At 35.6% G+C, this 25,697-nt stretch overlaps 2 protein-coding genes across 3 annotated transcripts in view; one reads left to right on the forward strand and one right to left on the reverse strand.

Annotated features, from left to right (window-relative positions):
• The window catches only part of c7h5orf63 (chromosome 7 C5orf63 homolog), a 389,765-nt gene that overhangs the window by 148,810 nt on the left and 215,258 nt on the right, over positions 1 to 25,697 (reverse strand). The gene's annotated exons all lie outside the window — the stretch shown is intronic.
• LOC114654595 (protein JTB-like) lies at positions 1,192 to 18,238 on the forward strand. Its single transcript, XM_028805219.2, has 6 exons — positions 1,192 to 1,406; positions 2,957 to 3,068; positions 7,410 to 7,453; positions 9,788 to 9,873; positions 10,597 to 10,673; positions 15,029 to 18,238. The coding sequence occupies exons 2-6, from the start codon at positions 2,998 to 3,000 to the stop codon at positions 15,183 to 15,185; spliced, it is 435 nt and encodes a 144-aa protein (XP_028661052.2). The 5' UTR covers positions 1,192 to 1,406; positions 2,957 to 2,997; the 3' UTR covers positions 15,186 to 18,238.

The following is a 25,697-nucleotide window of genomic DNA, read 5'->3' on the forward strand; positions in this document are numbered from 1 at the left end:
GGTCTTGTTCCTACTGACCTTCATTCCTCTCATCTCTAGAGCATATCTCCACCTCTCCAGCGTCTCCTCAACCTACTTCCTACTCTTGTTACAAATCACAATGTCATCAGCAATCATCATAGTCCACGGGGACTCCTGTCTAATCTCGTCTGCCAACCTGTCCATCACCATTGCAAATAAGAAAGGGCTAAGAGCCGATCCCTGATGTAATCCCACCTCCACTTTGAACACATGAGTCACTCCTACCGCAGATCTCACCACGGTCACACACAACTCCTCTTTAGGCACCCTATTGTATACTTTCTCTAGGTACACAAAGACACAATGCAGTTCTCCATCAACACCCTCAGAGCAAACATCACATCTGTGGTGCTCTTTCCTGATATTGAACCATACTGGTGCTCACTAATCATCACTACTCTTTCCATAACTTCATGCTGTGGCTCATCAATTTTATCCCCTTGTAGTTACTACAGCTCTGCACATTACCTTTATTCTTAAAAATCAGTAAAAGTACACTTCTCCAGTCCACTGGCATCCTCTCACTTTCCAAGACTGCATTAAACAATCTGGTTGAAAACTCCACTGTCATATCTCCTAAACATCTTCATGCTTCCACAGGTATGTTATCTGGACAGACTCAATACAAGACTTACAAAACAGTGATGTAATAGTAGGACTCACAATAAAAATACTTAGTTTCTTTAAATAGTAAAGGTGCTGCTGTCTCTTTTTGCAGATGGCGATTTTTATTAAAAGTCAATTTTGAGTCTATGATTTTACCCAGATATTTACTACTGTCAACAATCTCCACTGCCTAGTCTCTGATGTGACATAATGGCGTGCACTTATGAATAAGTTTAATTTTTCCTTGCTTTTCTTCTCCATTACTACTGATCTTTAAGTAAGCGGGTAGAAAATGGAAGGATGGTCACCTGAATTTCTCCTCTTAAAATTTAAATACAGTATCTCAAAATTAAACCGCGCATGTGACACTTTTAACTCTATGATACGCGTTGTGAACGGGCTTCAACTCCTCCCCACGCCTGTCCTCACCCAATCCCATCAAAGGGTGGACCTCTGACGCAAGAAAGAAAGCGCCGTTCCCACCTCTCTCCCTTCGCGACTGGTCGAGTTAGGCACGGCCCCTTCTTCTTGAATGTGGATTGGCTGCTAAAACATTACAATCATCTTATACGTCAGCAATAACGGCAGGCGTTGACGTAATATCAATAGAAAGAGAAGCGTTGCAGTGATACGGCTAACGCTTATATTTAAACATGTGAATACTTCAATGGAACGTAATTGATATTTTAGAACTATGTTAATTTACTTTGAAAATGTGTGCGAGAAAATCACTTACTGCAACCACAGCAGAAACAATCGGCCAGGAAGTCCTCATTGATGTAAGTTTGATCGCACTGTAGAATTTTTTTTTGGTCTCATTGTAGCTGTTGGAAATGTTTAGCCAAGTAGAATTCACAACTACGAAACTTTTTGCATCACGTCAGCTATTATTTTTGTATCTGTGTACATTATTTTGGACATTGTAATGTGCGCGTATATAAATTTAGTCTAAGGTTAACTGAAAATAAAATTAGTACTTTAACAAATATCTCTGGCTCTACCCAGCAGTGAAATGAATACAGTAACCGGGGAATATTGAAGTGTCGTCTTGCCAGAAGTAATGTAGCGTTACCATAGTGCTGCACGTGCTGTCACATCGCGAAGCTCATGTGTCATTCAGAACGCAACTTATTTTTGCGCATTTTCTGTTTGCTCACATTCAAGAGTGTACTTGGGGGCAAGGGGAGCTAAGACTTAAATCGTTGTTCAGGACCCACCTTGCTGAACTCGGGATGGGGAGAGGGGAACTAGACATGTGATGTCACAGCATAGTAGTCGCCTATAACCTTTATTAGGCAATACACAAAAACAAGTACTATGATAGTATGCAATAGGTGTGTTGACAGCAGCAAAAACAAAGAAAGAACTTCAGAGATTATGAGTAACAGGCGGGTACAGAATATGCAATATCAAAGCTTAGGAGTTTACTTGGCAGCCATCAAAGCCCAGTATGTGCCAAATATTAAAAACAAACTGTATCCGAACCTTTATCTATCTATCCTTTTTAAAAGAGATGGAGAAGGTGAGAGTGAGGAAAAAATATTCAAAGACATAATTCTGGCATCTGTTTTTTTTTAACAATATCAAGTATTTTCAGCTGAGGTTAAAAATTAAGAAAATATGAAAATTAAAATAAATATACAAAATATAAAGAATAAAAGGGGAAAAAAAGCAACTGGTTTAGTCTTTCACCAGTTTGAAGACTCTGGACACTTTTGTCCACTACCAATAAATTTTACCCGTTGCTCAATAGAGATACTGCCGACTCAGTAATTGTACCAGGTACAGTTTGTATTGTATATTTGCAAAAGTATCTCTCCAAACCATATGATTTGTCAACAACAACATTTTGCTCAGAAACCACACACATTCAACAATTCTGAAGTGGGGTCAGAGTTGCCCAATTATGAATAATCATTGCTATATGCTCTCAATGAACTTGACAGATCACTTTTTCAATCGTATACTTTAAATTCCTACAGTCTGTATTCAGGTCTTCTGACTGTCTTCCATCTGCCATCCTCCGTCACTCCCTACAGTTCACTGGAGATGCATATACTCTGTGTGTGCGACTAGTGGTGTATGAGTTAACTCAGGGATAATGGTAAAGTGTTAAAGTGATCTGGAATGGCTAGTCTAGCTGCAAGAATATTTGTCTGAAAAAACAACAAACATTTTTAAATACACCTTGATTAATTTCAGGGCCCCTGTATCATGAGGGGCCCTGTGCTGTGGTCCAGATTAGCACATACAAAAGTCCGACCATGCCATCATTAAACATATATTTTATGGTTTATGGTAAATGTATTATGTACATTTTTTTTTACAGCCAAAACATACTCAGCACTAAAGACTGGAGAATAGGAAATAATGACGTTAGGTTCATTCCAGTTATTGCCCTTCATGTGGATTGGATGGAGTTTAATTTGCTCAGATTTTAGGTAAGACTTTTTTTTTTTCTATACAGTATGTGTTCATTCTAACTCCAGAGTCTAAGATTTTTATTGCAGTCCACCTTGACCATGTTTGTAATATATTTAGAGGACTAGTCTAAATCTATTGTTACTAGATTATAAGAAACCAAAATTGGACCCAGTGGTGCTGTCACTTCCTGTTAACATAGTTTCCATATTATAATAATGGATTGAAAGGTCTCCTGGTACTTCTGTATATTTATTATTTTATGTGAAAAATATTTTTCAAAATTTACATAAAATAGTAAACCAGATGACATTTGAGCATGCAACTGAGGAAATCATATTTTCAAGTTTGCCTTCATCTTTAGTACTGTAGTCCTCCAGTTCATTCTCAATCTCTCGTTTTGTTTCATCTAAAGTCATTTAGCTTTATTAATCTTTTTGAATAATATACTCCCTTCAGGGGCGGCACGGTGGCACAGTGGGTAGCGCTGCTGCCTCGCAGTTGGGAGACCTGGGGACCTGGGTTCGCTTCCCGGGTCCTCCCTGCGTGGAGTTTGCATGTTCTCCTCGTGTCTAAGTGGGTTTCCTCCGGGCGCTCCCGGTTTCCTCCCACAGTCCAAAGACATGCAGGTTAGGTGGATTGGCGATTCTAAATTGGCCCTAGTGTGTGCTTGGTGTGTGGGTGTGTTTGTGTGTGTCCTGCGGTGGGTTGGCACCCTGCCCGGGATTGGTTCCTGCCCTGTGTTGGGTGGGATTGGCTCCAGCAGACCCCCGTGACCCTGTGTTCGGATTCAGCGGGTTGGAAAATGGATGGATGGATGGATACTCCCTTCAGTCCCTGAATGTGCTTTTTAGCTCTACTCTGAATTTTCCCATATCTTGTTCTTGAGAAGTGATGGAAAGAATTGCAAATATTTTAAGTAATGAGTCACAAGTGCACATACGGATATATCATTTCAGGATTAATTTTTGTGTTTTACTAGACTGTACATGCAGACTTTTAAAGTAGTTTTCATGCTTGCCTTTACAAGTGACAAGTTTTATTATTTTGTTTTGCTAAGTCTTACAGCTTAAAACAAACTACAGTATAGTAGAAGAAAATTATATTCACATGTTGGTCAACACAGTTATATCTTTGGAGTCATACCTTTGAGTTCTTGAAAGTATAAAGGTGGGCAAAGGAAAAATTTTAAAGAAGAAATTTGTATGAATATGTTTAAAATGATCTCTCTTAAAGAAAAACCTTGAAATAAAAACTATAATTGGTATATTTGTTCGATTTTTTTAAAATATTTGAAATACAATTTTCACATCAAGTGGGTATTTGAGTTGGATTACCATACGCTTCTTGAAAAATAAGATATCAAGGAATGTTTGGAGACCACTGTACCACATTTAGCATCATTGGAAGACAAATATATTTCTGACTTATACTATCTGAATGACAAAATGTTTTAAAAACTGCTAAAAGCTGTATATCATCAATGATCAATGTAGAAAATAATTTCAACATTGACAGCATGTTTTTTTAAAAACAAATGTGGATTCTCACAGGATACATGGAGACTGAAATTCAGTAATCACATTTATTGTGTCATAAGCTACAGTTGTGCTTGAAAGTGTGTGAACCCTTTAGAATTTTCTATATTTCTGTATAAATATGACCTACAACATCATCAAATTATCACTCAAGTCCTAAAAGTAGATAAAGAGAAACCAGTTAAACAAATGAGACAAAATATTATACTTGGTCATTTATTTATTGAGGAAAATGATCGAATATTACATATTTGTGAGTGGCAAAAATATGTGAACCTTTGCTTTCAGTATCTGGTGTGACCCCCCTTTGCAGCAATAACTGCAACTGAACGTTTCCGGTAACTGTTGATTATTCCTGCACACCGGCTTGGAGGAATTTTAGTCCATTCCTCCGTACAGAACAGCTTCAGCTCTGGGTTGTTGGTGGGTTTCCTCACATTAACTGCTCGCTTCAGGTCCTTCCACAACATTTCGATTGGATTAAGGTCAGGACTTTGACCTGGCCATTCCAAAACATTAACTTCATTCTTCTTTAACCATTCTTTGGTAGAACGACTTGTGTGCTTAGGGTCGTTGTCTTGCTGCATGACCCACCTTCTCTTGAGATTCAGTTCATGAACAGATGTCCTGACATTTTCCTTTAGAATTCTCTGATATAATTAAGAATTCATTGTTCCATCAATGAAGGCAAGCCGTCCTGGCCCAGATGCAGCAAAACAGGCCAAAACCATGATACTACCACCACCACCATGTTTCACAGATGGGATAAGGTTCTTATGCTGGAATGCAGTGTTTTCCTTTCTCCAAACATAATGCTTTTCATTTAAACCAAAAAGTTCTATTTTGGTCTCATCCGTCCACAAAACATTCTTCCAATAGCCTTCTGGTTTGTCCACGTGATCTATGGCAAACTGCAGACGAGCAGCAATGTTTTGTTTTTTTTTGTTGTTCAGTGTTCTCCTGATGGTGGACTCATGCCAATGTGAAAGAGGCCTTCAGTTGCTTAGAAGTTACCCTGGGGTCCTTTGTGACCTCGCCGACTATTATACGCCTTGCTCTTGGAGTGATCTTTGTTGGTCGACCACTCCTGGGGAGGGTAACAATGGTCTTGAATTTCCTCCATTTGTACACAATCTGTCTGACTGTGGATTGGTGGAGTCCAGACTCTTTAGAGATGGGTTTGTAACCCCTTCCAGCCTGATGAGTATCAACAACTCTTTTTCTAAGGTCCTCAGAAATCTCCTTTGTTCGTGCCATGATACAGTTCCACAAACATGTGTTGTGAAGAGCAGACTTTGATAGATCCCTGTTCTTTAAATAAAACAGGGTGCCCACTCACACCTGATTGTCATCCCATTGATTGAAAACACCTGACTCAAATTTCACTTTCAAACTAACTGCTAATCCTAGAGGTTCACATACTTTTGCCACCCACAAATATGTAATATTCGATCATTTTCCTCAATAAATAAATGACCAAGTATAATATTTTTGTCTCATTTGTTTAACTGGTTTCTCTTTACCTACTTTTAGGACTTGAGTGAAAATCTGATGATGTTTTAGGTCATATTTATGTAGAAATATAGAAAATTCTACAGGGTTCACAAACTTTCAAGCACAACTGTATATCATAGGCTATTGTTTTCTAAGGGGGAACGTGAAAATAAATTTAAACCACTCCTTCCATTATTCACAACTTTTGTTAGCATAAATACAGTATGTTTATGTCATTCTCTTTTGTGAGATTTGTTAATGTGCATTCACGGTGAAAATAATGGGGGCAAATTTGGGACAGGTGATGAAGTGACACAGACACGTTCAGCTTCCAAATATGTGATAAATGATGCCACTTTTTCACCTGTTTCAGTGTCCATTACCTCCTTTACCTAGAGTCTTTCGAAAATGTTGTAACCTTTAATAGGCCTTTTTTTTCCTTTGTTTTATTACTATAATTTACTGTATGTTGTGGTATTCCATTTCAGCTCCTGTCATGTGACACTGCCATTATTACTGTATAAGCGAACCACTTTATCAATTACTAGATATTCTATTATCAACTAATAATCATTAATTTTTTTTTAAAGTTCAGCAAATATGTAATAGCACAAAACACTGTAAATTACAGTATATACAAAGTGGGAATTTATGAAAGAGAGTAAGTATTGGGTGTTCTAGCTAGTAATATATCATTTAAAGTTTGTAAATCATTATTTAACCTACTTTTGCAAGTCACTTAAGTTCATTATAAATAGTGACATTTACCGTGCAGTTATTGATGTTTAGATAGATAGATAGATACTTTATTAATTCCAAGGGAAAATTCACAAATTTAAAAATTTAATACTTCCTAAAATTCATTTAGGAAGTAATTTCTAGGTTAATAGAGTTAATTTTAAGACTTTTGACAACTTTTGAAACTACGTTCCTGAAATCTAAAATTAGATGCTAGACATTACTTTGATCCAGAATAATTAAGCTTGTTTCTATGAATGTGTGGACTTAAAATTTGTTAATGTATTATATCATTGAGTCCAACAAGTTAATATTAATCATTCCTTTTTGAGTTGCCTACATTTACTAAGCATCATGGCAACCATTACTCTTTGTAACATTGTTGAGATTTATTTGCTTTTTAAAGTAATCTATTCATACTGTAGTAATTGTTTTGGCAGACCATCTGATTATTCCAAAAAATCAATAAGACTTGCTAGACATGTACTGTAGTGTATGTGTTGTGGTTTTGTAACATTTTGAACAAGCTGTTTTGAATTAGTATATTCATCACTAGGTAATAAGATACTATAATCACTGTTTATTTTTCAGATTCAGTATTGGAGCACCTGCAAAACAAAGGGAATACAAATACAGTAAGTATTTTTGGTGTTGAGAATAATACTTTTAAGACTTCATGATAGAGTAGTTGTTAGTACTGTTGCTTGAAAATTCCAAATAATCAGTTTTGATTTTTGTAAACCTGGCTGTCTTTTTGAAGTTTGCCTGTTCCCTCTGGGCGGTGTTTTTTAATTAAAATTAAAGAAAATCACAAACATTGCAATGACAAATGTCCTAGAAATCACACTTCCATGCATCTGTGTCTAATTTGTATAAGAAAGTAGTGCTATTGTGTTTCCTTCAGAATAACCACATTGGTATTGTGCATACCTGAAAAATAAGACAAAGTGCAGTGTTTTTGTTTTTCAATCGGCGAGTAATGCCTCCTCTTTCCACCCTCCCATGTTTCTTAAAAGTTATGAAAGTTTGGAATATCGGAGTGACAAACAGCTTGAGTAGGGCTGATGCTAAAAGCCTGCATGGTTTTGAGAGTAGCTGTTGGCTGACCTTATCTTACATTTGTAAGGCAACTTGATTCTTGAGAAGATTTCAGTAATTTATTTTTGTTCTGAGACAATACTATACAGTATTTGAATTAAGGTGGAGGGCTGTTAACCTGGTGTGTGTGTGTGTGATGCTATTAATTTTTCCAAAATGAATTCACAGCTACATCTACTAAGATCTGCAGTGGGCTGGTGCCCTGCCCGGGGTTTGTTTCCTGCCTTACACCCTGTGTTGGCTGGGATTAGCTCCAACAGACCCTCGTGATCCTGTAATTAGGATATAGCAGGTTGGATAATGGATGGATGGGTGGATGGATGGATCTACTAAGATGTTTTTGTATGTACGCGTATCCAATCTATTTTTCTATTTTTACATTTGGTTACATTTTGTGTTACACATGTTTAGAAAGTCAAATTAGTTTTGGTTTTAAGCTGATAGTAACAAAATATTACTATTTCAAAAATATTAATAGCCATTTTATAAACAGAGTATCTCGTTTTCACAGTCAGATTAAATCTATATCCCCAATGAAGCCTCTCACAGCTTGACCCACTTTGGAATCAATACAATTTTCTGATACCCAGTATATTATTGATCATATGTAAGTCATGTGGAAAAAAATGGTCAGTTGAGCAGATAAATCGGCTGTACATCACATGAACATTTTACTTTGTATTTATTCCATTACAGACAAAACTATTACATATATACAGGTAATATAAATACATTGTAATACAACAAAGCTTAGAAGTTTATTTACCCCTGTTGTAGCTCTTTAAGGGAGAATTTTGTAGTAAAAATGCAGTTTTTAATCAAAAAATTTACATATAAGTTGTAGATATGTTTTAGTGGAAATTAAGATTATAACTAATACATGAAACAAGTACTGTAAATACCAACTAGCTGATGTGGGAAAAGTTAAGAGTAATATCCAAGTGTTAAAATAACTGGGTACCAGTTTACCCAATATTTGTACTGCTTTATTAAGGTTATGGTTATTGGAGCTGAGTGCAAGGTACGAAGCAATCTTGGGTGAGTGCCAGCCCATCGCAGCATATTTTCACAAACAGCTACATCATAATGGGCCAGACTAATAAAAAATGATTTCCAGGGAAACCGACATTGTTAAAATTTAGTAGTTTTGCTGTTTTGAATATACTAGGGGGCTTCGCCCCCTACTCGATTTGCTAGCCAATCCCTCCAGCCTGCGCTACGCACCAGCCACTTCACATCTCTGCCGCTGAAGTATGTGGATTTCACTTTCGCCAAGCAACAAATCTTTTAATTCTCATGGATACACCTATTCATTTGGAAGAAACACTACTATTCCCTGATGGCAACATGAATTAGACAATCTACAAGTCTCCGACTTAAAGTTAACATCCAAACAATATATTCAATCTCTTTTCACTGTTCTGTTATTTCACAGAGTAATAATTTCCATTTGTTTGCGCAAATGCGATCTTTACTATCATTTTTTTGAGACATTCGAGACTTTAGTACTTTAATTATCTCTAACCTGCTCTGCATGTGTATCGTGCCACCATTTTTGAATTCTTTATGACGTTCTACTTTTCATCTACTCTTTGTCTTTTATTTCCGGCCCCGGGCATTGTTAAACCTCTTGGCACAAAGTCTCGTCTCGTGGGAAGTGAAAGTATCTCTCTGAAAAAGTCACGTCTCGTCCCAGGATCTTTTTATTATAATAGAGAGATTTACTTGTTTAATATTTATTTTAGATTACATTTTGTTCTTTAAAGGCATTTGAAACCATTTTACATGTATGTATGTATGTATGTATATATATATGTGTATGTATGTATGTATGGCATGTAGATGTATAACTTTTTTTTCTCTTGCAACAGCAAGTGCTCAACTTTCAAGGCCTTGTTGGGAGACAGAAGAGTTCACAGTGCAGCAGGAATGTTTTGAATGCTCAGATTATCAAAAGGTACATATTCACATGAGTGGCAAGGTGGATCATTGCTTAGCATTATTAACTCCTATCTTATGAAGCTTGATTTGAACCCCTCATGGCTAGCATTTAGTGATAAATTTTCGATCTTCCTTGTATTTTCACACGTTTCCTCACATAGTCCAAACAGATGTTCTTATTTGACTGGAAAATCCAAACTCAATGGGCTTGTGAGCGGCTAAAACAGGTAGACTGTTTGTGACCTTTTACTGGATAAAGCAAGGTTATTGAATGGTTGGCTGGATATTTTTAGTTTATTGTGCACAATGATAGCCAGTGGTTTAACTAAGAAAAAAAAACCCTTATGCGAACTTCAGCACAGGATTGTGGGAATTGTGCATTTTATTTAAAATTTAATATAAATTAACTTAATACAACTGAAAAGTCCTGCTGCTCTTTCAATACATACCGTATAATATTGAAAAAGCAGCTACCGTTATTGCTAGTTTTACTTAATTACTAATTACTGATGCTGCTCTGGCTTATAATAGAAACTTAGATCTTATAAATTTTTTGAAATTGAAGAATTAAATTAGTTAATATTGTTTTTTATTTTAATTTAGATAAGTTTCAATTCATATAATGTATCCTATTGTTTCATATTTATGATTTCTACATTTAATATTGGTTAATATGATTCATATTTATTCATATTTAGTTAATGTGGAAAATATATAACTCACCAAATCATTTTTTTAGAAAACAGAATTGGAATGCAAAATTTCTGGATTTGTTGAAAAAATCAACTGTAAGTTGGGTCAGGATGAATACAGAAAGTAAGTGTGAATATTTTACTTTCATTAAATTTCTTGTAAAATTTTATTTTACTATCCTTACAGTTAAAGAGAAAACAGTGTGGGCCTGTATTTGCCTTATGGATTTAGACTAATTTTTTAATTTTTTGTAACTAAAAATGTTATTACTTGCCGGTAGGTATTTTGTGTGCCTTCGACATTAATTCTGTGTATATTGAATGGGGGAAAAATAACTTTCTGTATTTCCTGACATTCATTTTAGGCTGCTGAAGTCTTAATATTATTTTACTGTTGAATGTGTGGTGATAGACAGTGCACGTTCTCTTAGTCAGCTACCTGTGATTTAGTAGCTTTTGTTGCTTACAAAACAAAGTATTTTTAGGTTCTCTTAGAAAAGTTTGCTTTTGCCAGTGTTAATATGTCATCTGGAAATTTGTGAGATTTTTAAATTGCAATCAGAAAAAGAATGTATGTATGTATTAGCTGAATCTCGCTGTGATCTAAACATTATCTTGTATTATGTTTTCATGTTACATTTTTTATTTTTAGTAAAGTAAAAAATTAAATCTGCATTAATTTACATATTAAGCTTTCAGATAAAATACATAATGTAAGCCTACAAACATGGACAGTTGGACAAAATTTTAGGGGCGGAGTGGTGGCTCTGAGGCTAAGGATCTGCGCTGGTATCCAGAAGGTTGCCGGTTCGAATCCCCGTCATTGCCAAAAGAGATCCTACTCTGCTGGGCCCTTGAGCAAGACCCTTAACCTGTAATTGCTCCAGGGGCGCTGTACAATGGCTGACCCTGCGCTCTAACCCCAAGGGGTATGCGAAAACTAATAAATTTCTAATACGAGAAATCGTATAAGACGAAATAAAGAAAAAAAAAAAATTGGTATATACCAGAGAGTGTTTTTCTTAATACAACATGTTAACTCTGGGCAATAGAGCATGTGTTTTTCATAGTTTTAAATAATACCGACTATTACCACAAGATGGAGCAGTAATACAGATAATACAGGCTAATTTGTATTTTGAGGTAACTATGCAGGATGTTTGGTGAGATAAATTAACTTAAAAGCATTCCAGATAATGACTACTTTTAATCTTTTGGTTTTCTGACTGACTGTATGTAAAATATTTTTTTTCCGCTAAAATGAACTATGCCTTTATCCATCCATCCATCCATTTTCCAACCCGCTGAATCCGAACACAGGGTCACGGGGGTCCGCTGGAGCCAAACCCAGCCAACACAGGGCACAAGGCAGGGAACCAATCCGGGGCAGGGTGCCAACCCACCACAGACTATGCCTTTACTATTTAGAAAATAGCAGAATGTGTAGTTTTGAAAAGTATAAATCCTGGATATACAGTAGTGATATGACATGAGACTCTCAGTTTTCATTGCAGGAATAATACCGTACTAATAAAAATATCGATTAGAATAATACATGCCTAAAAAGAATTGGTTTTGTATTTTTTGTGCCCTTAACAGTTCAGATCATTCATGAAAATTATACGTTAAAAGATGTGTTGGTGTCATTTGGATACTACAGAGAAATAAAAAGTTATGAAGTTCAAGAGGCTGGCTTGTTCGTTAGATGGAATATTATATAGAGACCATTGTTTATACTATTAAATAACAAACAACATTGCAAAATATAAACATAAATGGCTGCATTCGGAATAAAGTTAAAATGTATTACATGCAAAAATAAGTAGTGAGGCTTTCAGCAATTGTGTGTACTATAATTTGGCTGATAAATGTGTGTTGCATCACGACTGCATTTTTAGGAGTATAAAATATAATTTGTCTGAAACATTAAGTTGATTCCGAATTCAAGCTGATTCCTGTAATGCTTTCCAGCATAAAATACCTAAAACATATCCACTTTTACTAAGGTAAATTTCAGTTACAAAATGACAGAGAATAGACTTGGTTTTCACTGATGTGTATACTGATATTAGAGAACAGACGCAACAAAAAGGAAATGGTGTAGATACAAAGGGCCATTCTGTACTCCATTCAATCTGTTGCATGGAATTTTTGTAATTTATTATTCTTAGGTGACAGATGAATAGTGCAATATAATAGTCTAGCATTGAAAACAAACTTATTAGATTAAAATCCCAAACCCATCCATCCATCCATTTGCCAGCCCGCTGAATCCGAACACAGGGTCACGGGGGTCTGCTGGAGCCAATCCCAGCCAACACAGGGCACAAGGCAGGAACCAATCCTGGGCAGGGTGCCAACCCACCGCAGGACACACACAAACACACCCAAGCACACACTAAGGCCAATTTAGAATCGCCAATCCACCTAACCTGCATGTCTTTGGACTGTGGGAAGAAACCGGAGCGCCCGGAGGAAACCCACGCAGACACAGGGAGAACATGCAAACTCCACGCAGGGAGGACCCAGGAAGCGAACCCAGGTCCCCAGATCTCCCAACTGCGAGGCAGCAGCGCTACCCACTGCGCCACCGTGCCGCCCTGTTATGTTTATTTGTTGGAGTTGAAAAACTATTTATAGAGAATTTGTTTAATACAGAACAAAGAATAGATGCAGTATGAATGATCTGGAGGTGAAGAATAAGAAAACCATTGTTGAGAGACACTTTTAATTGTCAGGGGTATTTTTAAAGTTTCAGGACAAAGTCAAAAAAGAGAAATTCATCTCTGAGTTTATCTGTATGATAAAAAGACAAGTATTTGGAAAAAAATGCCATTAAAGTTTGAGGTTGGGTGATAACAGTGAAAAGGGAAAATATGTTTTTTAATTATCCAGTATATTTTTATGTTCCTAAACACTAGACTAATGGTTTAGATTTTAAGGGATAACACATAATTTCTTTGATTTGGGATGCATTTAAAAAAAACAAAATAACCTGCAGTACAGCCTTAACTTATGCAGCATAAACTCACTTGCACTCATGTTTATGAGATCTAGAAGGAAGACATAAAAAATAAGAACAAAAATGGTGAAACAGTGTAGATGCCCACTTTTTACACTTAGATGGCACAAAAAGGGACACCTTTACTCTTGCACAGATACCCCCACTGTGGCATGTGGTGCCACAAGAAAGTAGAAAGTGATAGACAGTGAAGGGGGTATCTGATCTAATTTGATTTTGTGATGTTGTGTAGATACTGTATATTCATTACTAATTTGTAGTTTATTCATTGTAATTGAATCCTTAATATAGTGAAGCAGACATATGCATCCTTTACTCTATTCTGTCTTGCTCAACGTTGTACAGATTTCTCCTGTGCTGTTACTTTCTCAAAGGAACAGAGTAGTATGGCCACCAAGAGAAGAATAAAATGTGATGTGTGTATTTGGCTCTATTCTGAAAATGCTTATTCTGCCCTATCAGGGAGAATGGAGGAAATTTTGCTTTCAATGTTTTATGACTGGAGTTGTAGTTCATGAAAAATATCATTTTTAAATGGAGAGGTGTGCTGAAATGCCACTGCAAGTTCAGATAGTCAAGAGAAATACATACAACTCAGCTGCATCAGTTTTGAATTTTTTTTTCTAGCTGATAGGTATGTTTGTGAAATAAATTTTGTTATAATGGTTAGACTGTTCTCTGAGCAAGAAACGTATTTTTATGGCTATATCATTTGTTGATTCATTGGATATTTATATCATAATTTTAAAAAATATAGAGAGAGGATTTAAAATTGTGATTCATGTCCAGCCAGCTGAAATTAAAGTATTTAAATTTAAAAATTCTAGCATGTTTAAACAGTTTTATTTTTGTGTTATGTATAAGATCATACTGAGTGGAATCAGTTCTTCATGCATTGTGTAATAGGAAATGCATTCCTGGCCTTTACAAAGCAATAATTTAGAGTTACAGGAAACTATTATTATTCATTCCTTACACTTTTTTCCTTTTATTTTTTTTTTCCTGATTATCTTAAAGAGAATAATCAAGTTTTACTGGAGATATAATAATATAATGTTAACATCTCATGTAATTTTTTGGCCTTGGTCTGTGTTTTAGTATCGGCAGATGGCTTTAAACATGTCTGGATGGTTTTGAATGCACAGTATTTATGCCCCTTAGATAGACAGAACTTTACTTGCTCCCTTATTGTCCAAATGACATGACGAACCACTAGCATCATTCTGTACAAAGTGATACTGTATACCTCTGTTTTACTGGTGGTTTAGTGTAGTGCTACCTTCTGTATCTCATGTGATACCTGCCTGTTGCATAACATATTGTAATGTTTATTGTAGCAAAAATAAATCTGTAACACAGAAAATGCACACTATAATTTAGAAAATTCAGGTCTGTGTATATTACTATGGAACTTGGCATGCTTATTTGAAGTATAAAATATTTGTTTTCTTTTTTAGTTGCCGCTCTGTGTCAGCAGAGGAGCTAAAATTTTGGAAATTTGAAGGCTGTGTAATTTCTTTGGGTACGATCTTTGCTTTTATTGTCCTCATCCGACAGCGGGCTTTGGACAGACGAGCAGAAAACAAAGTCAGGCGTCAGATTGAAGGAATCTGAGAATGTCTACTGGTTTGTAGTTTTGCTGTTTTTACCTTCAAATATGGTTTTGTCCTTCATATATGTTGATTTAATCGCCATATAACTCTGGTATATCAAGAAATGAATATACAGTGTCTCTGGAAAACATTTCAGTTCCTGATTACTATTGCAGTTTAGCCCACTAAACTGAAATGTTATTTCATGTGTGCTTTAAAGTTTTATCTGTTATAATATTTTTGTTAATAAAAATATAAATAGTGTAACTGATACAGATGGTGTAGCTCTTTGCTATTTTTATAATGTAAATAGATACATGGTATGCAGTTTTCCACATATACCGAATATAATTTCAGTGTTGGTTTGGGCACTGTTTGCTTTGCTAAAATGCCTGATGACTGAATAAGAATCTAAATCAAAAATATTACTTACTTTTAACTGTTTTTCTTGCTTCTAACAATTGTACTTATGACAATGGATAATGGTGAAAGTTTTCATCAAGAATGTAAACCTGATATAATCAGCTCAATCAGTATATTAACACTTTTGTGTTTTATTCCTACATATTCGTGAACAAAATTACATTTTTGAAGAATAGACACTATAAACAAACAACCTGCACTGGCAACTAGATTATTTAAATTCTTTTTTTTCTACAATCATGTAGTTACTGTAAGCAAGATATAGAGAAAAATGGAGTTCAGACACCTTGCATTTTTATATCCAGTTACAATCATGTCAGTTACTGCTTGTGAAGCAATGTGGTAAGCTAATGTCCCTTGGCTTTATAATGTTACTATACTATTTTTAGCTTAATTACTGGGGGAAAAAGGTAACTAATACACATTACATGTTCATGTAGTAACAAAGACAGAATAAAGAACATTCTAAAAAAGTGACTTGAATTTATGACCCTTATTGTCACTGTGAGAAACACTACAAGGCAAAATTACTGCATTTTTCTTTTTAGACTAAGGAATTCTGCCTGAGGGAGAGAACAAAAAATTAAACATTTCACTAATACAGTATATGCATTAGTCACTTATTGTATTTTAGCACTTAACTGGAAAGTTACATCCAAATTAGCTTTTGATTTTGTGGAAGATGAACTATAGTGTTTCCAATCATTGAAGCTGTACATCTTATTTCTTGCTGTGAGGTATCTTTGCTTGCCTGTTTTTTTTGATATTTTTGACAGTTTTTTTTTTTAATTGAATCTAAAATGCTGTAAGCATAAACAATAATGCAAGTAAGGCAGATGAAATTATTTAACTTGTGAAGATCAATAAGGTATTTAGATATTCATTTCCTTGCCTTAACTCCCATTTGGAAGATTGTGGGTTCGCTACCCGGTTCCTCCCTGTGTGGATAGCGCTTTGAGTACTGAGAAAAACGCTATATAAATGTAATGAATTATTATTATTATTATTTGTTTTTGCAGAATAAACACTGTATTGTCTGATCCTAAATATGGAAAGAAAAAGAAACATAGTAAAGAGAATATTACAGTGATTGTTATTTATTTTTTTGTAATATTTTTTTTTTTTGCAAATAATCAAATTACTTCTGAGCAGTAACTTTGTATATAACACTAACTAAAACAGATAACAGAGATCATTTAAAATATTTTATGGTGTGATAGCTCTAATTCAGGAAAGAATTTTCCTACAAGCCATTTTTGTTTTACCGTAGAAAATATTTATATTACTATTACTTTTAATATTTTAATTAAGGATATCCAAACATATGTTTTCTGGTATGCACAATGTGTTTAAAGATGTGTCTTAATATCCTATAATGTGAAATAAGAGAATTGCTTCATAATGTTTCATTTGATGCTATGTAGTTGGCTACACACACTTGGCAGATTAATGTTTATATCACCACCCCATTTTGTTAATTTCCTTCTTGATAACATTAAAAATGCATTTTTTTTCTTTTAACATTAAAAAGCTTTTTTTGGTCTCTGGTAACCTTAATGGACAGCTGAACATGTGATATTTATACTGTTTGGCTTTTCAGGCTGCTAAGTTTTCGTCTTTGGAGGGTCACAGAACCTATTGTTTGTTTCTCAACGAATTTCTCCCATTAGAACTAAAACTGTAACATAATTAGACTTAATGTTCCTATTTCTATTAGCTTTTTGTTTTTATCATTTTAATGTATCAAAAGTCTGTATTATTTTAAACAGCTTTATCAGAGAATTATAGATGGACAAGGCAATTTATGATGAACTGACTGACATTGATGTTTTCTTGGGATGCATTGTCATTTGCATTTACTCTTCATTACTGGTCACAAAATTATCCTACTGTAGCAGATTAAAAGAAATTGTCATGCATGCCAGTGTGTGCACATACTGTACATGTGTGAGTAAGTGATTGTGTACATGTACCTTACAATGGAGTGGAGCCTCATCCCGTATTGACCCCCCTACTTAGTACTAGAATTGGAAAATGGGAAAACAGTATAGAATTTCAGCTCTGTATACTATATAGTACTGCTTATATTAGAGTTTATATTTTATTGTGCATATTATTAACAATAGCCCTTAGCTTATGTGCAATTATATTACCTAGTCAGTCATTTTTTGTACAACAACTTCTGTTGTAGACTCATTATGAAGGAAAGCTTGCAGGATCACACAGTGATAATAAAATATCACCCAGTGACCTTGTGGTTACAAGTTAATTTCTTTGAAATATTATTCTACATTACATACACAGATGTCTTATTGAGCTTACTTGAAAACAAAATGTGCTACACTGTAACCTTTAGAAAACAAACTGCTGATTTCTGCTGTTACATTGAACAGATGTTACAGATGATGTATGATGACAACCGTATAAATGTCTGTGGAATTCTGCAGCCTAAAACTGACTGCATTTAACTTTTATTAACTTGTTATAATGGGCTCTCTTTCTCAACCAATACCAGTGACTGAAAACGTTTTTCTTTAGTTTCATTCTAGTCAGTATCAGATAATTCTATAATATATTATTGTAAATAATTCAGTTAAATATTTGAAAATGTATGTATTATTTATATAAATAAATCATCCAATCTTTATAGTCTGTTTTCATTGTTCCTTTGAACGGTTATTGCATTTTAAATAATATGAATTTCTAAACTACAGTGTTGGTAGTCTACAGTATGGTTACATTCCAATGTTAAACATCTAAACAAAGCATTCTGGGATAATTTATTCAGAACTATGCAAACATTTGTTTCTGCATTGTGGGTAAGTTAACTTAGATAAATTTTGCAAGATATTTATTGGAGGATTTTCAGATGTTGGAGGGACATTAGCGAGTAGGATGGGTCATACCTTTTATCAACTAACTACAAGTTATTTATGCTAGGCAATGATAAATGATTCCACTGCTAATTGATGAAGTTAATTTGGTTAGGTGTAGGTGTCACAAAAAGTATTGTGTTCTCAGTAGCTAGTATACATTTAGTGTTATCTTTTAAGTACAGTATGTTTTGTGTTTTGCTTTATTTTGATTTTTTATGCCAATTTCAATTTGTTGCTCTGACCCATTTTTTGCCTTGTATTTGTGAGAAGGGTAACCACTAGTATTTTAATAATTTGTAAGTGAATTAGTAAGATCTTCTTTATGAAAACTGTCAAATTTCAGAGAATGAAACGCTTTGGACAGGCAAGGTAAGGATGTATTCCCCTTTCTAAATGAAAGGCTTAGGTAAAATCAAACGATCTGGTAAAAAGAGCTTTGAACAAGTGGTCAGCTTAAGTTATTTGATATCTGGGTTATAATTTTTGTGCAATATATATTTAATAAGCTTAACCTACTCCCTCCCCCATGGAAGTTGATGCACCATCAAATACTCCTCTTACAAAACATACGTCATCTCATGCCTTCCATTGGCCAAACTAGTCCTTCTAAACTGATTTTTTTGAACTACTTCTAGATATCTAAAAATGTTGTTAAAAAAGTATATGCCCCTTTCTGATACCCTTTAATTTTATATTTGTCACAATGAATGGTTCCAAATCTTTGGACAAAATGTAAGATTAGAGTAAACATATAACACCAGGTCTAAATTGCTACTTAATATATTTTAGTAATAAAGTTGTCAATCACCCATATTGCCAGTCTAAAAAGGTAATTGTCCCCTTAGTTACTCACTGAGACAGCTGACCAAAGTTAATTGATAATTGGACTCTGTTAACTGAACACAGCCACAGCTGATTGCAGTTAGCCCTGTTGAATCTAAACCTCACCCTTATGGTATTGACCCTTACCATAAAAGTGAAGCGATTATCATGAGGGTTGTTGAAAAATGCTATTCCTTTATTAAGTAAATTTCAGAAGAGATCAGCGAAAAAAAATGTTGAAACTCACCAATGAGGAAAGGGCTGCAAGGCCATTTTTGAGGCTTTAGGACTACATTGTATCAGAGGAGAGCCATTATCTTCAAATGCAGAACAGCTAGAGCAGTGATGAATCTTCCTAGGAAAGGGCAAGATACCAAACATTCTCCCAAAATGTCTTACTTGAGTTACAGATCCAAGAAGAACATTCAGACAATTACAGGCATTTCAAGCCTTGGTTTAAGGGTCAGTGTTCATTTAGACTGAGTAAAAATGGATTTCATGGGAGAGCAGCACAGCAGTACCCTCTGCCATCCAAGAATAACATCACTGTTTGCCCTACTTTGCAAAGAAATAATCGTCCAACCATTCTGAGTAACATTCTTATAGACAATCCAAAAGTAGAACTCTTTGGATGATGCAAGTTCCACTATGTCTGGTGTTAAGCTAATACAGCATTCAAAAGTAAGAACATCATAATTACATTATGGGGTAGCATGCTAGGGTGAGGGGTAGGAATGCTTTGCTGCAGGACATGGAAGACTTGCCATTATTAAAGGAACCCTGAATTCTGCACCTTATCAGAATATTCTTAGAGCGGAAGTGTAATTTGGTTATGTAACGAAAAAGAAATGCCCAAAACACAAGTTAGTCTACAATTGTTTGTTTTAAAAGAAACAACATTAAAGCTTTGAAGTATCCTAATTAAAGTCCTGACATGATGCAAGTTCAGTTGCTGTGGCAAGATCTGAAACAAGCTGTTTATGCTTGCAAATAGGCCAATCTGTCCAAGTTAAAGAAGAGTCAGCCTAATTTCCTCAACAGCAATGTGAAACAGTGATATCTAAGTGTAGAGAGTGTCATTTTGTGATTATTGCTGCTGAAAGGTTTGCAATCGGGTATTAAAACTATAGGTGCAATTACTTTTTCATGTAGGTGATGTGGTGTTGGAGAGCATTGTGCCTTGAACAAAGAAAGTAATGATTTAAAAACTGTTGTCTGTCCACTCTGGTTCCCTTTCTCTAATAATGCATCTTCTGCAAAACAGAAGAAGGGGGTCAAATACTTTTTCACACCTGTGTGCAATTCAGGATTTCGGGTGGGACTGGTGGCCTGGAGACTATCCTGGCAGTAATGTGTGCAAGAGAGGAAACAATCCTGGATGGGGTTCTACTCTATTGCAGAGCTCACTAAGTACATATCCATAAGGCTATTCTGTATAGTCCACAATTAATCTAAACTACATGTGTTTGAAAATGTGGAAGAAAACAAATTTGAACCCGGGGAATGTAACCTGTGAGGCAGCAGAATTAATTGCTCTGCCACACAGCTGCCTACTAGTTAAATAATTTGGGGGGATAAAAGCTGTCATTTTTTTCTATGGCTATATGGAGTGTGCTCAGCCTCATCCTCTGTCTGTGTCTATGACCTTAAATTACCCAGTATTAGTGAATATGGGTGTGTGCATGAGGGGCTCTTTAATACGCTTGATACCTTATCCTAGGTTGATTTATATTTTACATTCCATACTTTTGGGATAGGCTTCAACTTTAACCCTGTAAATGAATTAGGCAGTTTCACTAATAGAACTGAAGAAATAACAGAACTCAACTTACAGTATGAAAGTTTACAAACTTCCCAGACTGAATACAACTAATTTGCTTTTACATCTCCTGTACGCCTTTTTCTTTTAACTTGTTGATTTAAAAGCAAAAAAGATTTTTAAACTCTTATGTACTCTGATCCATACAATTTTAACAGTACAATAAATCTGAGAATTATATCATATAAAACAAACACTGACGAATATAAGCCTGTATGTTAAATACAATAATATTCCCATGTAATAAATGCATTATATAAGATCCCTTTTTCTTCAGTGTTTTGGAAACTAAAAATTAACTTCTGAATATCACTGAGCACAACTGTTTAAAATTCATGTACATAAATCCTTCATATATACATAGCATACATTCTCAAACCCAGTTCATTTAACATTGCAGGAGCCTATCCTGACAGCAGTGGATACTCAGTATATTTTTACTCAGTATATACATTTCCATATCAGTCATTAATACTTAATCGTTTTCGCCTCAGTGAATAATAACACCCTTGTCAACATCCTTTTATTTATTCAATGAAAGTGTACTGAACCATGTCATGTCAATTTCTAACTTGCTTAACCTAGACCAGGGTCACCTTCTGGGACTTATCCCAGCTAGCATAGAGTGCAGGGCAAGAACAAACCCTGGAGAGAGCCTGCCAATCATTTGCGAGCATGTATCTACTCTCTATATATAAAATCCTAAGCCTAAAAATGCAACGATTTTATGTCACTTTTTTGTCATGCTTTAAATCGGGCTTCTTTTAAAACCTACATATATATGTTTGGTATCATTGTTTTCAAAATTTATCAAACTTTTTAATGTGATGTTGTTAGATTTTCAGATTCTTATTCCATTTTTAAATTGTAAACTAAAATATCAAGAAAGTTGTAGTTTTTATGTTTGATAGAGTAAACTTTAATTATCTATTCATAACACCAATGTTTGTAATTACGTGTTTTAGTTAGCTGAAGGTCGAGGTGCCGGAGGGGCTTGCCCCCCTAGTTGAACCATATAGCTGGTAGATCTGTGTTACCATTAGAATTTATGTCAGTCAGTCATTTTCAAACCCACTTAGTCCTGAACAGCATTGCAGGGATTTGCTGTAACCAACCCGAGCTAGTACAGGGCACAAGGCCAGAACAAACCCTGAACGGGGTGCTGGTACATCTCATGGTGGATATACACACAACTCCGTCCACACACTTGAGCCAGTTTAGCATTGCCAGTCCACCTAAACTGCATGTCTTTGGACTATGGGAGAAAACCAGAGTACCCAGAGGAAACCCATGCAAACTCCCTACAGGGAGGGCTCAGGATGGATGTAAAACCTGGTCTCCTTACTGCTAGGCAGCAGCACTACCACTGTGCCGATGTGATGTGTGCTACTTAATTACATTACCCTGCAATGCAAGTACAGTAAGTTCTAAATCCAATAAGGCAATTTCAATTTTTTTCCTCATTAACAAAAAGCAAACGGTCTGTTCTCTGAATTCTTTAGCATTCTACATTTGCTTCAAGGTGGAATGTAATAATGTTAGTATTGACATAATAAGCTGTTTGAAAACAAGTTAAGGAATATCCCCTGGTCAGTTGCCTTTAGCTTGTATCTCACATACCAGTAAGAATACCATTTCTGCCGAGGATGAACTGACAGTTAAGAATGTGCCAAACATTGTAAAGACATAAAACAAGACTTGCTTTTGGTTTACCTTTTGACCTGTTCATTCAAAAGTGTAAGCACAAATGGCTAGTTTGAGATACCCAGTCATTTTTGATAACCACAATGCCCCCTTTTTCTGTGTATAGCTATGCTGTGAACGAAGCCCTCTGGTTACAAAACCTGGTTAGAGACCTGTGGCTCCATCTGCATGGAAATGCAGCAACAACAAAATTCATACATGAGATTCCAAAAATGTATTCTGTATCAAGATACTTCACTCATTCTCAAACCCACTTAACTCCAAATCAAAGCAAAAGGTCAAAGTATATTCTAGAAACACTGATCAAGTTGCCAGTCTATCTCTCACACACACAGGGAAATTTGGTATCACCCAGTAAGCATACCTTCTTATGTTGTGATTTTTGGAAGTAAGCGCATGCAGGGACAAGGACATTGCATAAACTCCACAGTTGACAGCAATGTCAGGGAATGGGATTTGAACCCAAGACGCTAGACTCGGGTACAAACAATACAACCCACTGCTTCACCATGCCACACATCCAGAAACTTACTTTGAAATCAATTTCATACAATTAACAGTCTTAACATTTTTAATCAATACATATTTCAAAATATGTAAAAGCTTGTTTTTCCCTCAGATCTTTTGTATTTCTTTATCAGCTATATTTAGAATTCATATTCTTGCTGAATCTTGTTGTTTTAGGCAGTCTGGTAAGTCACAGCTGTATATTCATTGAAACAAAAAAAAATAGAATAAATTGAATTTCCTGGTGAAGTGTAAATATTTTCCAAAAATCAGAATGCAAGTAGATCAACAAGATGCGAACCCCTCCTCCTCCTCATTTTCCTCCCACTACTACTCTGAACCCAATAAGTGGCTGAAGCAGACTTGGATGGACTTGCACGCTTTTCAAAAAAAATGAAATTTTAAGAACGTGGAGATATATTGTGCTGCGATCAAATCTAGTCAAGCAAATGGACAGTTTCATTAAGTTTGATAAACTAAGCATCATATAATTATTGCTCATTAGGAAGATTCTTTATATCGCTTAAAAAAAGTCCTGAACATTTCACTTGAGAAAGCCAAAGAAAAATAAAAAGATCGGGACGTCCTTTTTGGAGAAGTACAAGAATGGGAAAGATTTTCGTATAAAGAACTGGAATAATGCGAGCAAAGGCACTGTACAAACACGTATCGGATTCATTTAATAAATCGTAAGCCTTAGTGTTATGCTGTAGTAGTTGTGAAGTCAGTGGTTCTGTCCAATAAAACAAAAATGTCTTGTATTATCAGGCTGTTTTCATGAAATACGCCAATTTTCCCGACTCAGCAGTTGAGTCAATATGAGGCACTGTGTGAAAAATTAGGTTAAAAATACCATCGCTTTACATGTATGTAAAAAGAGAGAGCATCAGTGCATTCCTTTAACTTTGCTGATGTCTGCACAGACCCATTTTAATCGTATCTCTTTTGTTTTCCCTACTGGGCAAATCCACCAAGACAAAGGAACGTAGCTTTTAAAGCTACGCATGCGCTGATCCATTTTTTAGGAACTCCCAATGTTTTACGTCCATATAGGTGGGAATTTCCTTCGCCACTAAACAGCTTTCCGATAAGGAGATAATGTGTATGCGTACTTGTTAGCTTTTGTTCGTCAGTGTTTCAAAAATCCGCTGACCCCATTGCCGACGTGTTTCCGATTAGATAGATGTGCAGTGCGTATAAAACCCAAAGTGTTAGCTACTCTGGATACATGTATATACTAGATCATGCCTTTTGAGCGGAGGTTTATGCAGGCTAAACTGATAATTTCACGTTTTGAGAACATCATCTGAGAAGAATGCAGTAAGGCTAAACGGAATAGGAGGTATGAGAGGGGGTGGATGAACCTACCTAATCAATCAGTCTGCCGCCCAAGCACAGGATACATGCAAAAAATGTAAAATCTGAGGATAAGTAGAGCAGGTATAGAAGTCATTTATAAAATAAAGACTTGTAAAACACGGGTCTTTAGCCACAATATGAACATTTTGAGTAATCTACAAGTAGTTTCGCAAACAGACTTGAGAAAGCTGGAGGGATAAGCAATGATAAAGTTGTATGGACATCCATTCATTTTTTAACGTGCTTATCCGGTTACGAGTATAGTATTCCGGCCAGCATTAGAAAATGCCATCGTTCAGATGACATGAACCAAAGTCACGTTTCTACACGCATACAATCAGCAGATTTATGGCTTGTTTCTACATATTTTACTGAGTGCGATTTTAAAATGAATGTAACCTGTTACAGTATATCCACATTGAGCTTGTCTACTTCAGCTTGAAAGTCGATCGTGCTTGGAAATAAAAGAATAGGGGATTGGAATCCAACAGCGCGGTGACGCAGTGTGTAGCCGGGCTGCTCAATAAATCGAATCGCTTACCGGTATTTCTTTTAACCATCACAAGTCCTGCATGATAGGTTAAAACCGACAGACCTAGTGGAATACAAGATCGGAACATTGGATGCAACATACAAGGTATTGAATTTAAAACGAGTCTAGGACAAGAGCGAAACTTTTGACCCAGGCTACTTTTTCAAAAACGTGTATGCGTATTGCGTCCTATTGACGCGGAGGACGTAAGCGCTCCCATCACCCGTTAAACTTAAAAGATGCACGGGTATTTAATGTCACCAAACGCTCTTAGCTCGTCTGTCAAATGTAACAACATGGTTATCAATGGTACCTAATTGTACTGGAACTTGAGACATCCATAAAACGTCAAATCTTGAAACTTGGTTATCGCTTTAGAAGAGTGGCTGCATTTTAAATTAATATCTCGTGTCATTACTTGCAGCTACCAATTCGAAACGATTGGTTTCAAAAATTCAGCAAAAATACAGTATCATGATTAATTTTCATTCA

The sequence above is a fragment of the Erpetoichthys calabaricus genome, chromosome 7 (assembly GCF_900747795.2).
Source record: "Erpetoichthys calabaricus chromosome 7, fErpCal1.3, whole genome shotgun sequence".
NCBI classification, from domain to species: Eukaryota; Metazoa; Chordata; class Cladistia; order Polypteriformes; family Polypteridae; genus Erpetoichthys; species Erpetoichthys calabaricus.

Coding starts and splice junctions, on each gene's coding strand:
- LOC114654595 (XM_028805219.2), top strand. CDS start 2,998: ATGACGTTAGGTTCATTCCAGTTATTGCCCTTCATGTGGATTGGATGG. Junction 9,874..10,596: donor AATGCTCAGATTATCAAAAG/GTACATATTCAC, acceptor TCATTTTTTTAG/AAAACAGAATTGGAATGCAA. Junction 10,674..15,028: donor GGTCAGGATGAATACAGAAA/GTAAGTGTGAAT, acceptor TTTCTTTTTTAG/TTGCCGCTCTGTGTCAGCAG.